General features: G+C 33.7%; 1 protein-coding gene across 19 annotated transcripts in view; it reads right to left on the bottom strand.

Annotated features, from left to right (window-relative positions):
• NRXN1 (neurexin 1) overlaps positions 1-13717 on the bottom strand; it is a 716955-nt gene that overhangs the window by 633298 nt on the left and 69940 nt on the right. For 12 of the 19 annotated variants that reach the window (XM_032185606.1, XM_032185602.1, XM_032185608.1 and 9 more), the window contains exons 3-5: positions 11536-11553; positions 6715-6744; positions 5903-5914 (exon numbers count right to left, since the gene is read on the bottom strand). The exons of 5 other annotated variants lie outside the window; for them this stretch is intronic. In XM_032185606.1, the coding sequence (XP_032041497.1) occupies positions 5903-5914; positions 6715-6744; positions 11536-11553 (60 nt within the window). The remainder of the gene's footprint in view (positions 1-5902; positions 5915-6714; positions 6745-11535; positions 11554-13717) is intronic. 2 more of the 19 variants (XM_032185609.1, XM_032185624.1) reach the window with 1 other exon arrangement.

Genomic DNA, 13717 nt, shown 5'->3' with positions numbered 1-13717 from the left:
CTTTAGCAAGAAATGCCTAGTTTTCCTATTGCATCATTGCTTACCTGCTTGAAAATACTGAAAAAGATTTTTATTTTTTTTAACCGTACAGAGTAACAGTTTGCTGTCTCTCATCTTCAGTAAATCCCCACCTACTTTTTGGCCTGAAAGATTTATCTTTCATCTTGAAAGAGCTTTAATATTATTTTTAAAGGTTCTCTGACAACAGAGAATGTACCCAGAGATGGGTACATCTTCTCATGAAATCTATGCTCATAAATTGAACAGTGCTGAGGAAGGAGAAAATCTTTACTATCTTATACTACAATGTTTTCTGGACCCAGCAAAAAATCTACACTTTTGGAAATAAACCATTTTTCTTACATAAAATCCATTGTTTCACATTTATTGTCATTCCTCTGAATTCACAGAAGGCTTATGATATATATGTATATGAATGTAAATGATACCTGATAATTTTGAGTGACATTGGAATGGCTCAGAATATGGAACTATGGAAAGGTGCTAGAACTCATGGCATGGCTTGGACATTATCATGTGGTGACATAGCAGAAAAATGACTTTGTTAAAATAAATGTGTTCCTCTTTCTTCAAATAGTTTTCTTGATACCTACAGCAGGTCCTTACAATTTATCTTTATACTGCTGACCATGGATAAGCTATCTCAGATATAAATTTGGGCATATGCGTCTCAAGACAGAATTGTCTCTCATTCATATGTCTCATTTCTACTCCTGACATTGCTTATTTTCTTAAGCCACAGTCTTTAGACAGAAAACTTCTTACATAGTAATGTTCTGCTGCATTTTTCTCCCTATGGAACATTAGTGGATCACATTTCAACGCAAATGTGAATATGCAGCTCAAAATATAATATTCTACATTTGTGAAGTATCACACAGTGAAATGCAAGTCAATTATTTGTTTTAATGCATCACAACCTTTAAATACACAAATATTTCACCCTTCTCATTAAAATATTTGAAGTATAGTTCATTATGATATTGAAAGAATGTTTGAAGAAATTAACCATCAAAATGGACAGATAATATAAATATCTATTGGATCACATGTGTGTGGTTATAGGTGCATGCATTAAAATCAAGAAGTGAATTACAATACTTTTTGCAAACAACAGTCACTATTTAAATATATTTATGAAGATCTTTTAAGAAAAAAAAAAAAAAGGTCATGATAAAACAGGTATGATGTATAGTTACTGCTTTCTAAAATTCTTGTGCTGATCATTTTGTAAATTATATGAGACTGTCATTATGTTTGGGACCTGTTAAATATTTAATTGGACCTGAGGATAAATTTTTAAACATCATTGATCTGTTCTATTTTATCAGTAGAAAAAAAATATGAGATTGAGCTGAACAATATAGGTTATTCATGCTTCTAATAGAATATGACTTTGAAATAATCTCAGTTATCCAAGCTTAGCAACCTTATTCTGTCTAAACCCCGTAAATTATATCACTTCAAATCTAGCAGTGAGCTTTTCAAATATGTTGCCCTCACCTAGGATATATTATGATGTGAAGAACAGAGAGTCAAGGAAGTCCTAAGTCCATGTTTTACTCTATCCAAGAAAAGACTTAAGAACACATGCAACTGAGTCCATGTCAACTGGGCAGCAAGAGAAAAATAATATGCCATGCTAGAGCTCAGTGCTGTACATTTACATGGCTTCTGAACTGTTGGTGGCTCAGGTCAAGAAAGGCTGGAGGATGCATGACTCTCAGACCCACTTTTGAACAGCACAGAGAAAAACAGATGAGGATAGGCTGCTCAACAATCCTATTAATTTCAGAGAGCACAAGAAGTCGAAACTGTCTTAGTTCTTTACAAACAATACAAATGAAAGTCATCATAACAAGGTGAACTAGTGGTGGTATGCATTCAGTTAATGAGTGAATTCCACTTAATATGATTTTAGAGGAGGTTTTAGGGTTGCATAAAACAAGCACTATACCATGATCTGTAAAAATTGCTTAGCTATAACTTATAATTTTAATACTCACAATTGTTCAAAGGTTTATTCATATTATTTTAATTTTTCACTGCCTTATTTTTCTATTTGTCAACTGCATTATGGGATGGATAATCAATAAAATTCTGCTCTTACATAGCCAGTTGAGTCATTCTGCTTTTACATATAATGTATGATAATTTGTGCAAATGCAAACGTCCCATTTTTGGCAAGGAAGTTGACATAAATATTGACATTCCAAGGTCTTTCTTAAGCATGTATATGAAGTATACCAAATACCAACACATCAAAAGCCTGTAATCTAACACAATAAATTTCAGTTGCAATATCAATCCTGCAGTTGAAACATTTACTGCTCAGTGAGATATCATTTAATAGCTTGTTACGGACCTAAGTAACTCGCATACAATTTAAAACAACATATAATATCTAAAATAATAGAAGAAAATCTGAACACGATGTTTAGTTATAGAATAAGTGTATATAGTCAAAAAAAAAAAGTGTATATAGTCAAAAGTAGGTTATTTGCATAGAAATAAACTATAGGTAAAAATATGTATAAGCTTAAGAGGATTGCAATAGAAAAAGGAAGCAATGCACATCACTTTATATTGTAGAATTATAAAACCCTTTCCTCGTATATCAAAAGAAAATGTAAAGGAAGAGAAGAACAGAACATATTGGGGAAAAAAATAAAGAAATTGAGCATTTTATGTTAGTTGCAATGTAATCTTAGTTCTACCGCTATTCATCACAAAATCTGGGAGGTACTAAACTCTAGATGAGGTAAGGTCTGTATGTGGAAATGACAGTTTTATCAGACTACCTACAGAAGCTGGAGAAGGCAGAAAAAATTTCTTTTGGCAAAATATTTGTTTGGGCTCAAATTCAAGGTTTTCTTTGAATTCCAACAATTGTTTTAAGTAACATATTCAACCAGTTTAATAAAAAATGTGAATGTAATTTATAAGCATTGCCTTGTACATGTTTTTCCACCACACTAGCTGCAACAACTCTACTGCTGAATTTGTAACCAGGTAGGTAATTTCCAGAAAAACAAAACAAAACAAAACAAAAGCTCCTACATCTGAACAGATACAATGTTTATCAGAACTTAAATGAATGTCACTAAAACTAAAGTTTGTGGCTCTTCCTAGCATTAGGCACAGGCTATATAATGGGTCAGGTAAAATAGGTTTCATACAGCTCTAGAGTTATGAGGGAAACTCCTACATGTGTTCCTATTTTTGTACTGCTTTATGTCACCTGGTGCTGTACATAGATCAAGTTACATATCCTTAAGTACTGACAGATACCTCAACACAGTGACATCTCCCCAACTCCATTTCTTCCTTTCTATAAGGGGCAGCGACAGCTTTGTTAGTATTGACAATGCTTTAATAAAAACTTTGTCAGGAAATTACCTGGAGTATCTCAGGAGATATTTGCAACTAAATGGCAAACAGCAGGTGCATCCACTGAGATGGTACTGGATTTTGTACTGCTTGTCTGCCTCTCCTCTCCTCTCCTTCCGCTATCAACATCAGGACCCTGGTCTGTCCTTGAGGTATCTCATTCTGAAGTTACATTGATTTAAGAAATGGGTGGTGGTTCAGCCATTTACACACTTCCTAACAAATTATGTAGTAGATCTTTTTAAAGTTTTATTATTATTATTATTATTATTATTATTATTTATTCTTTGTTGTATAATCACTCAGAATCCATCATCTCTTTTGTAACTGACATTAGCTACCTCTTAAGGAACTGAAATTGTAATGAAAGATTGAAACAGATGTGAAAGAATTCAACCTAAAGCTCCCTTATTGTCCCTTCTTACCTTTCCAACAACCTCCTACTTAGTTATATAGTCATAAATGTGTGTTATCACAGCTGTTTCAAGGTCACATGCTTCAATAGTGGATATTAGTGTAGCTACTACAACAGAGTCATCAAAATGGGACCATTTTCCTTTCACTGAGGATATGATGTATATAGGTATTTAGGTATATAACCTCCTGATACAGAGGTTATAGGTAAACAGTGTTTGTATACATATAAACCCTATCCATCCATTTGAACAAACATACACCATTATATAAACAGAGGAAGTATTGTGATTATCAAAAAATAGTAATCAGGTGAAACTTAGTAAAAAAAGTACAATGTGAAAAGTGTACTAGAATGATTAGATGACTGGTGAGTGATGTTTAAATTATGTCATATGGCATATCTTTAAATGTTAAATGTAACTAGTATATCCAAGGTCATTTTTTTATCAATATGATTATTAATCCTTTTACAACAAAGATATAAATGTCTAACTATTGCACAATAATTGTGGTGTTTTTGTTTTCTTGTGTTTTGTTTGTTTGTTTGTTTGTTTGTTTGTTTGTTTGTTTTGTTTTGGCTAAAATCTGCTTTCCACATTAACCATCAATCATAATGTATTTTCATAATACTTATGTGCTTTCATCCTTTTATAAAATAAATAAATAAAAAAAGATCACTGTTGGACGTATTACATAATTTATTCCATGTATAGAATAAACTAGAAAGAAAAATCAATAATAACAAAAGTGATTGATAATGTTAAGGTTCCATTAAAGACTGTATTTATATGAATATAAAATGTCATTTTAAGGTAACTCCACCTAAGACATATACCATTATGGAACAAAGTAGCCATAATAAGCAATAAGGAAGTCACAGGTAAAAGGTACAGCTAAGAAAAACACAGGAAAGATCAACCAACAAACAAGACAATTCTGTAAGACAAAGAAATCAGTAGGCCATTTTTTATTCTACTTGCTGAACTTTTCCTAAAAAAGAAAATGTATAGGTCTAGAACACTCATAACCCTTTACATATTATCCTAGTGATAGTATGTAGTCACTCCAGAGAACCTCATATGAAGAAGAATGAGACACTAAAGGATGTAATCACAGGCTTGCATCATATGCACCTTCTAGGTTTAGAAACACTGAATCAGCCAAGACAGCGAGGGACCTGGAAGTTTGTTTCTAGTTTAACTAGTTAGCAAAGTACTACTGATTTACATTACTTTCTAATTTATACCAAGAGTAGGCACAGCCTGACAAAGGCTTAGGATGAACAGAACCTTATAATTCATCTGTACCACAGATTTAATTACATTTAATGACCATCTACTTATCATAAGAATGTATGTATGTAATGTCTGTGAATTAGTATCCTTATAGCAAACCTGATTATTTATACAGGAAAAGTCTTGACCCTATGCACATGTTCCCTGCAGGAGTTAGAAAGTAAACATGGCTAATGTTTTTCACATAAGAAAAAAATATATATATATATTAAATATAACCCACATTTCTCTTTGGTGTTCCTTCTTCATCACTCCTTTGTCCACTTCTTGTCTTAGACAGACTCAAAGTGATTAATTTACAAAGAAAATCTCAGGGTAAAGTGATCAGCTGATAGCAGAGACTTGCTGAAAACAGTTCTATTCAGATTTAAAACTTACATCAGGTTGCGGGCGGATTATCTCCAGAGAGTTGCTGTTGAACACCATCAAGTTTTTTTTTTGTTGTTTGTTTGGTTTTTTTTATTTTTTTATTTTATTTTTTGAGAACAGAAAAATGCATACCTCAAAAAGTGGTTGTTATTTCATCCTGAATGCTTTCTGTAACTGTAGTCTCCTTTATCACTGCTACATCTCTACATCTCTCACAAAACCAGGACACGAACTTTAAATAAGTCAGCCTATACTTTAGGTTCTCCTTACCTCAATATCCATGAATTATTTACTTAAAAAATATACCTACCTCATGTTACCAGTACAAAAAGATTTACATTTATTAGCATTACTTAAACATACATTAAGAATACTGATGGCATTAAAAAATAAAGAAAATCATGTAATACCTTTACTTTTACCTATGGATTTGGTGAAATGGTTCCATGAAGAAAGCATTTCCAGACAAAAAGAGAATAAGAAGAGGAGAGAAACAACAGTAAGAGTCATGAGTTTTATGTATATGCAATAATATCTAAACATGAAACGAGACAAAGTATAAGTGTCTGTAGACAAATGGAGATGCAATCAATGTCATATTAGGGATATAGTTTATTTTTTTTTCCAATCATGTACATGCAGCGAAACATAGAAATAACTCATGCTTTGATAAAAAGGAGTGATACAATATTAACATGGACAATGGGTTAGGAGAAGAAAAACACTGATTTCTTTAGGTGGAAAAATTGTACTGTTAGCATTCCAAAAGCTAGGAGCAGGTGCTTTCTGCACGTTTCCAATCAGCCATGCATTAATGTAAATGTACTCTTCAATGCGTACAATGTGACAAGCTCAGTATCTTCTTTCAGGAACTATCTGAGGAATGCTCTTGCGCTTCATTTATCTTTCATAAAATCACCCATAATTGCGTTTTCTGATAAATACATGAAATTTTCTAAAACACCTTCTTATTTCTCTCACCTCTTTTCAGTTATTATATTGCGAGAGGGGGAGTTGAGGAGGCAGGAAGGACAAAAGCTTACGGAGCAAACAAAAGAAAAAAATAAGGAAGGATGTGACTAAAACCACATGTTTAACATGTTTATTTGCAGCCAAAGACAGCTTTCAAGCATTTGCCCATCATTTGCAGTGATGGTTTCAAAGCAGCTACAGAACAAGAAGAAACAATGAAAGCAGAGTGGAAAAGGAACAGAGCCCATACCTTGGTCGCCCATCATCAGGTGCGCCAGACCTTGAAGGAAAACAAGAGCACAGTCAGCAATGAACAAGGGAGCATGGGAAGGTGGTGTTGTCACAGTGACAAAAATGTTTTGTGACAGGCATCTGTTTCCTATGAGATGTCTGTATCACAGACGGAAATCAAAGAGCATTTTTCAGCCACTGGTTGGAATGCTTTGGGCTAAGAGTCATAGAACTGCAATTCAAACACTGGGTAGTGTTTTGTTGTGCATTTCTTCTGTGCAGTAGTTGGGAAGCCAGAAAATAATAGAATGCTTTCAAATCCAACCAATTCCTTTAATATTCCATCTGTCTTTATTCTATTTTGATTACACCGCTTTGAATACTTGGCTGGGAGGACTTCCTGTCCTCTAGTTGCGCAATTATGTTAAAAACCTGGAGAAGTGTAAACCTGAAAAATGGGCTGGGTCTGATCTTTTTCCCCTCATAAAAATGAGCATTTCAGGTAATTAAACAAAATTTCTTTATCACATTGAAATGATAATGCAAGGGATGTCTCCTTATTTGTGTGAAAAGCGAGAGTAGAATGAATATATTCCAGAGGAGGCAAATTATTATATAGGCAATATAAAATACAAAGCCATAAAGTAAATTTATGTGACAATTTAAGACTACCTCATAAATTCCTGAGAAATAGATTTTGCTTTATATTTGTGTTTTGAGATCAAATCCAATCATACCAGTATAGGTTTAGTGACATTTCAAAATGGATGTTCATAACAGTAATCACTCAACCAGGAACAAATTTAGTTAAACTTTAACCAAAAATATTCAGCTTTTTTTTTTTTTTTAATTGCACAATAATAAAACGATACTTTTACTGAGAATAATGTGTTGTAGAGAGAACATTTTTGTAGAAATAAGATTTTTCACATTTTACATCTGGTTTAACAGGTTTATTCATCTTAGCTGTTTTAGGATCCATTTTAGAAGTTCTTAATTGCTTGTGTTAAATGTGCTTCTCTTCTCCAACAACTATAAAAAATGATGCATTATTTTCTTATTTGCAATTAATTAAAGATAATTCACACAAAGAAGGTGTGCAATAAAATATCTTGCTCTTTATTGGAAAGCAGACTTCCTAGAGAGTTCCTGTGATTTCTAATTCACAAAGAAAATTAGGTGCACAAATGACTCATAGTACTTGGGGGTAGTACAAAGAAGATTCTCCTGGCTGCAATCAGTCTCAAAGGATTCATATCTCATCAGTTCAAAATCTCAAGTGTTGTTTCATAGTCTAACAATGGTTTTACCGAGTTAGAGTTTTTTAATGTCACCCTTCCTGGATGATAGTTAAACTGAAAGGTCTGGTGTGCCCTATCTCTTGAACAATAGATTCAGTTTCCAAAGACAGTGCACTGCAGCTGTCAGGATGATCTGAGGGTTAAACCAGTGATTGGAGCTAAACAGAGTGAGAGCTAAGTGTGATGCTGAAGGGATGCCTACATAAGCATTACTTGGAAAGTATCACACAGCTGTTCTGTTCTGCACAATATTAGTTAATAGAAATGTGTCCACACGTGTCTGCAACTGAGACACACACTGAAAATACAAACCATAAAGACCCACAGTCCAACTTTATTCTTTCAGTGCTGCACATCACAGCTTGGTCCGTTGATGCATGACCTTCTGGAAATAATAGTCTCTTCACCTTGTTATTTAATTTGTCTATTGGCACAAAACTTTTTTGTACAGATAACTATAATAAAAATTTTCAGACATTTGACTTGGCCTTAACTGTAGTCAAGAAAGGGAAAGTGAAACTAGTTGAATGTTAGAACATCGCTTTCTTTATCAAAATTGTATAAATTAGATTCAGTTACTGTATTTTTGCGAGCTCTTTCAGCTCTTAGAAGGTGTGACAGAAATCACTGTCATGTCTCCTAGGGGAAGACAAAGAGGGTAATCTCTTCCTAGCTTGCATTTAAATATAACTTTTATAGTTATAAGGACTTAATTGAAAAGACTAGCTTCTGGAGATTGTCACTGCCTGATATCTACACTTTTTAGCAATATGATATGTGAGCTTGGTCAGTTGTAAATACATGATTCTTATACAATTTGAAAAACATAAATGGCAATTTATTTATTTTTTTTAAAGCCTCTTGAAAACATAGAAAGCACTTGAATTTTAAGAGCCAAATGAATGTAAAAAAAAAAAAAAAAGACACTGCTCAAAGCAAACATCCATCAATTAAAAAATTTAGTACTAGCTCTCAAGACATTGCATTTTGCTTTACACTGTATGTTACTTATTTGTGAAGGAGTAAAGTTACTCATACTTACTTGTAAAGTGAGCATAACAATACTTACCTTACTTTATATTTTTGCAATCTGTGGATGAAGGCTACGGAAGTGTGAAGAATTGCTATTACTGTACCTGTACAATCCACAGAGGGCTTGAAAATGATACACATAAATCTACCATGACAACAACCACTGCTAGATTTCCAATATGATTTTGTGCTTATAATAGAGAAAACCACAATGGATAGTTATAGAAAGATCTAGCCTTAATGAGCCACATATAGGTATGCTATACATTAAAAGTATTCATTTGTGCACCGTTACTTCATAAGCAGAATGATAAAAGTCTTTTCTTTGTGAATTAGGAATTCAAGATTTAGTAGGAATACCTCTTGTATGCATGTATGATCCATTCCATTTTTATACTGAATTTGGCACCAAAAGGTCAAAGTTAAGGGGCAAGGGGGAAAACAGCATGAAGATAGTCTATTTTCATAACCTTGTGTTTAAGTTCCATGCAGAGCACAGGCCAAAGAAAAATTTAAACATGGTAAACTTGAGGTGAACATATTCAACCCTAGCACAATTTTAGTAATATGAATAAAATGTATCTTTTTCACACCAGCAAATTTATGAATATTAAATCCTTTTCTTTTCTTATGTAGCCTAATTCAGGGAGATGCACAGATTTCACAGAATTCAAAGATGAAAAGTGATAGCTCACTTTCCCAGTTCTGCTTTGGATACACATTCCATGGTTCCACTCTTTAGATATGCATCTTTTGCAAATTTAATGCATGCATTAGTATCTAGACCTGTGTTGGAATACATTTAAAGGAGCAGTTTTAAGAATTAGATTCAGGTAACTTCTGGATTAACTATTATCCAGGGTTTATCTTGTACTGCTGTACATAAATGAGTATGTGAAATTAAATTTAACTTCCTTATCTAGTTGTACTGATCCTAATTCACATTTGAGTCTCATGTTGACACCATTAAGAATTTCATGCATATGTCAAATGTAAAATTAAGTACTTATTTCTATGCTTTTATGTTTCTAAGTTAGAATTCCTATCCCAATATTGTTGAATATATTTTAATTTCACAATGAAGAGAAAATTGTACAGATACATAAGTGCTTGATAGTGCACAATTAAAGCACTGTAACAGTTTAAATTTTCTCTCTCCTTCTCCATGTATTTAAATAAAATTGCACATCATGTATGTACTAAATCTCACTTTGTCTTTGAATACAGTTGCATAGAGAAATATAGTACTGATACTTCCAGTTGTTTCAAGAAAATTGCCAGTGAACAGCCAGGCAGTGGCCCACAGTGCCTTGAATCCTGAATAAACTCAGGCCCCACAGTGTCTCACTGCAGGACCCTAGGTCAAAGACATATCAGGGCAGTCACTTTGCATATGTGTTAGCTTACAAAGTTCTTCATTAGGAAAAAAAAAAAAAAAAAAAGTTTAAACTATCCAAATAAATAAACAAATAGAAATTATTACACAGTTTAAATACATCAAACCATTTTTGAAATAGTTGTTTATACAGTATGCAAAGACACTGCCCAGAGCAGATTTTTAAAGTACTTGTACTTTAAACAGCACCTGCACCTTTTGGCTTATATGCAAAATTGATTCCTAGCAAAAACTGATCTCTGTGCCATCACAACCATGAAATATAGTCACTCAGACATTTTACCAGCCAATAGACATACTTACCAATATTCAGGCTAGTTGATGTTGTGTTTTAGTTTCCACTGCCCTGTGACATACTGTCTTAAAGGACCTTGCTTACATACCAACATTATTATTAAAATCACATGCCTCTTCTTGTACAAATTCCAAAAGGCAGAGTGCATTATGTTGAAAAGTTAGACAGATAAACTTTTTTCCTAAAACTTTGTGCTGTAAAGGAGAATACAATAAGCAAGACTAAGGAGAAAAGCACTTTCCATTTTCCTAAACTATAGGTATTTAACATGCATTATATTCTCACAAGGAGGATTCATGTTCCACACTGAAGAAAAGTATATTTTCTTGAAGCATTTTTCATACAGAACTTGAGAAAAAATTGTAATTTCTTCATCACTCCTGAATGACTTCAAAGAGTGGTATCAGTCATATGAGGTTGATATCAGGCATCCCAGGTTGGATAGGACTTTGAGCAGCCTGGTTTAGTGGAAGGTATCCCTGCCCATGGCATGGGGGTTGGAATTAGATGATCTTTAAGGTCCCTTCCAATCCAAACCATTCTATGATTCTACGCATAAAAATCCCATCATTTCAGTGGAGATATTACATAAATATGTCCAATATTAAAATGAGTCTTTGCTTGTGTTCTGTATGGAAAAATAAATCACGCTTATTTAAAAATCTTGTATACCTTTATGGATTAAAAAATGCAACTTACCGTACTGAATGTTATGTGTACTTTTATAACATTTAGCATAAGGGGAAAAAAAAAAAACAACCCACTAAACAAAAAGGAAAAAGAAGAGCTTAGGAAAATAAGGTAGAAAGCACCCACCTTCTACATAGTTGTCTTCTGTAAGCACATAACAGGGAAGGAGAGAAAAGGAAAACATTCATTAAGCAGCATGCAGACTGGAACTTGCCATTGCATGTCTTCATCATGCAAGGCATCAAACACAACATGCAAGTGCTCCATTGCTACAATCCAGAAGGAAAAACAAAAGCACCAGGGAAGCAGTGTTTCCCCTATTTAACAACCTTTATGTGATATGAAATAAAACAATGCTCTTTCCAAAGTGCCAATTTTTGACAGGATTTATTGCAGCTCCTTGCAAGTTCAGTAATTATTATTCATTAATCAGTGGATCATCTTGCAAGGTGTTTATAGCTACATATTTTAAAACCATCAGTCATTTCTGATAGAGATTCTAAGATCATTTGCTTCTACTTTCCCATTCTGAATTTCCCTTAATGACCTGTATGAAGTAGATGATTTTAAACAGATAGAACAAGATAACAAGATATACAATACGATGTGAAGATGTTACAGCAGGTAGTGTGGCTGATCCTGTACTACTAGGTCAATGGGTCACATCTAGGAATCCAGTGTGCAATAACTGCCACTTTAACCATTTGGCCTTACACGGAGTTGTACATAGAATCAGGTCCTACAACATTTGTCAGCATCAGAAACATACACATCTTAAAAAATCAGTAAGATCACTGCCTGTTACAAAGCTAGCAAAGGCCACAGCAACCTCAGACATGGGCTTTGCCCCCAAACGAGATCAGAGGATATTTTACCTAAGTAAAAGCTGCAATAATTTGGCCTCCTATCCCCAACTGCATGTCAATAGGTGGTATGGGAAAGAAATTTCCCCTAAAGCTGACACAGTAAGAAGGGACTAGGAATTGAGCCTCAGCTAGTAAAGTGGACAGAATTCAAAGTTAAGAAGCAGGCTCAATATCCTAGTATTCATGCTAGTGTCTGTACTCCACAACTCCTTCACTAAGTAGATGATTTTGAGGGAGTACATCTTTGTTGCCCATTACAATTTTGACTGAGGAGAGGATGGTAGTGAGTACAAAGAGATCCCAGGGGAGAGAGAAAAAGAAAGGAAAAAAAATTAAAAAAAGAAAGGAAAAACAACATAGACGTCAAGGAGATGGATGGTGCAAAAACAACAAAGAAATGGGGAAATGGGGAAACTCCAAATTCCTTCATTTAGTTTTCAGTGCTGCAGTATATTGTAATATCAATACTGCAATAACATTCTGTTGGACATATTTTATTCAAATTACTATTACTTAAAATCAGTGCATGAACATGCTAAAAGGCTCATGATGTTGAAGTCAAGCAGAGAGTTCTGAACACAATGAAACAGGCAGCACCAGATGCTTAAACTCACCTAGTTAGAACGTTTAGTATATTTTGTTTTATATGATGGGTATATTCTTAGCACTGATTAGCATGTCTTTGTTGATGGCTCTGGCACCAGAAAGATTTACACTAGCTGAGTAGCTTCCCGTAAATGTCTGATTGATTAAACTTTTAACTGATACTATATTAAATTGTCAAAACATTTCAAATTAAAGAAAATTAAAAGTGCTGAATTCCTGCTCTGTGAATAATACCATGTAGATATAGCCAAATCCCTACATGCTAGGAAACAACAATGAAAATTCATTCCTCCTCATGTTGTTGTCAGGATAAATCACACATTTTTTAACAGATCTGCAATCTAAGAAAATATTTTGTTAGGCTTCTTTACGGTACTTTCCAAGGTTGTTTTTTTTGTTTGTTTGTTTGTTTGTTTTTGTGTGTGTTTTGTTTTGCTCTTTTTTTATGTTAGGTTAGAACTTGACATTATTTATTGAAGGTATTTCATTGTGCTGTCCTATATCGCTGTCCTACATCCTGTCGCGTATCGCTTACAGTCTGCCTTACTTTCCTGATTCTCCTTTTCCTGGCATGGCCTATCATTCTAAGTAGAGATGAGGAAGCCAGAAGACCCAAATTCTAACTTTGGCTTTTTTTTTTCACTTTGCTTCCTCGAGCCATTCTTAAAAAAAAAAAAAAAAAAAAAAAAGTAATAAAAAAAAAAACTCTTTGAAAGCAATGTACGCGATCAATGTTATAAGTATGCATTTTAGAGGAAGCAAAATTTCCTCAGTGATTCATGAATTTAAATCAAGAGTACCTGTACTTACGTCATTAGAGTTGCACTGGTGTAAAC

Source organism: Aythya fuligula, chromosome 3 (genome assembly GCF_009819795.1).
Source record: "Aythya fuligula isolate bAytFul2 chromosome 3, bAytFul2.pri, whole genome shotgun sequence".
Classification (NCBI taxonomy): domain Eukaryota; kingdom Metazoa; phylum Chordata; class Aves; order Anseriformes; family Anatidae; genus Aythya; species Aythya fuligula.
Note: the sequence above shows the minus strand (reverse complement) of the source record. Positions and strands in the feature narration are given on the sequence as shown.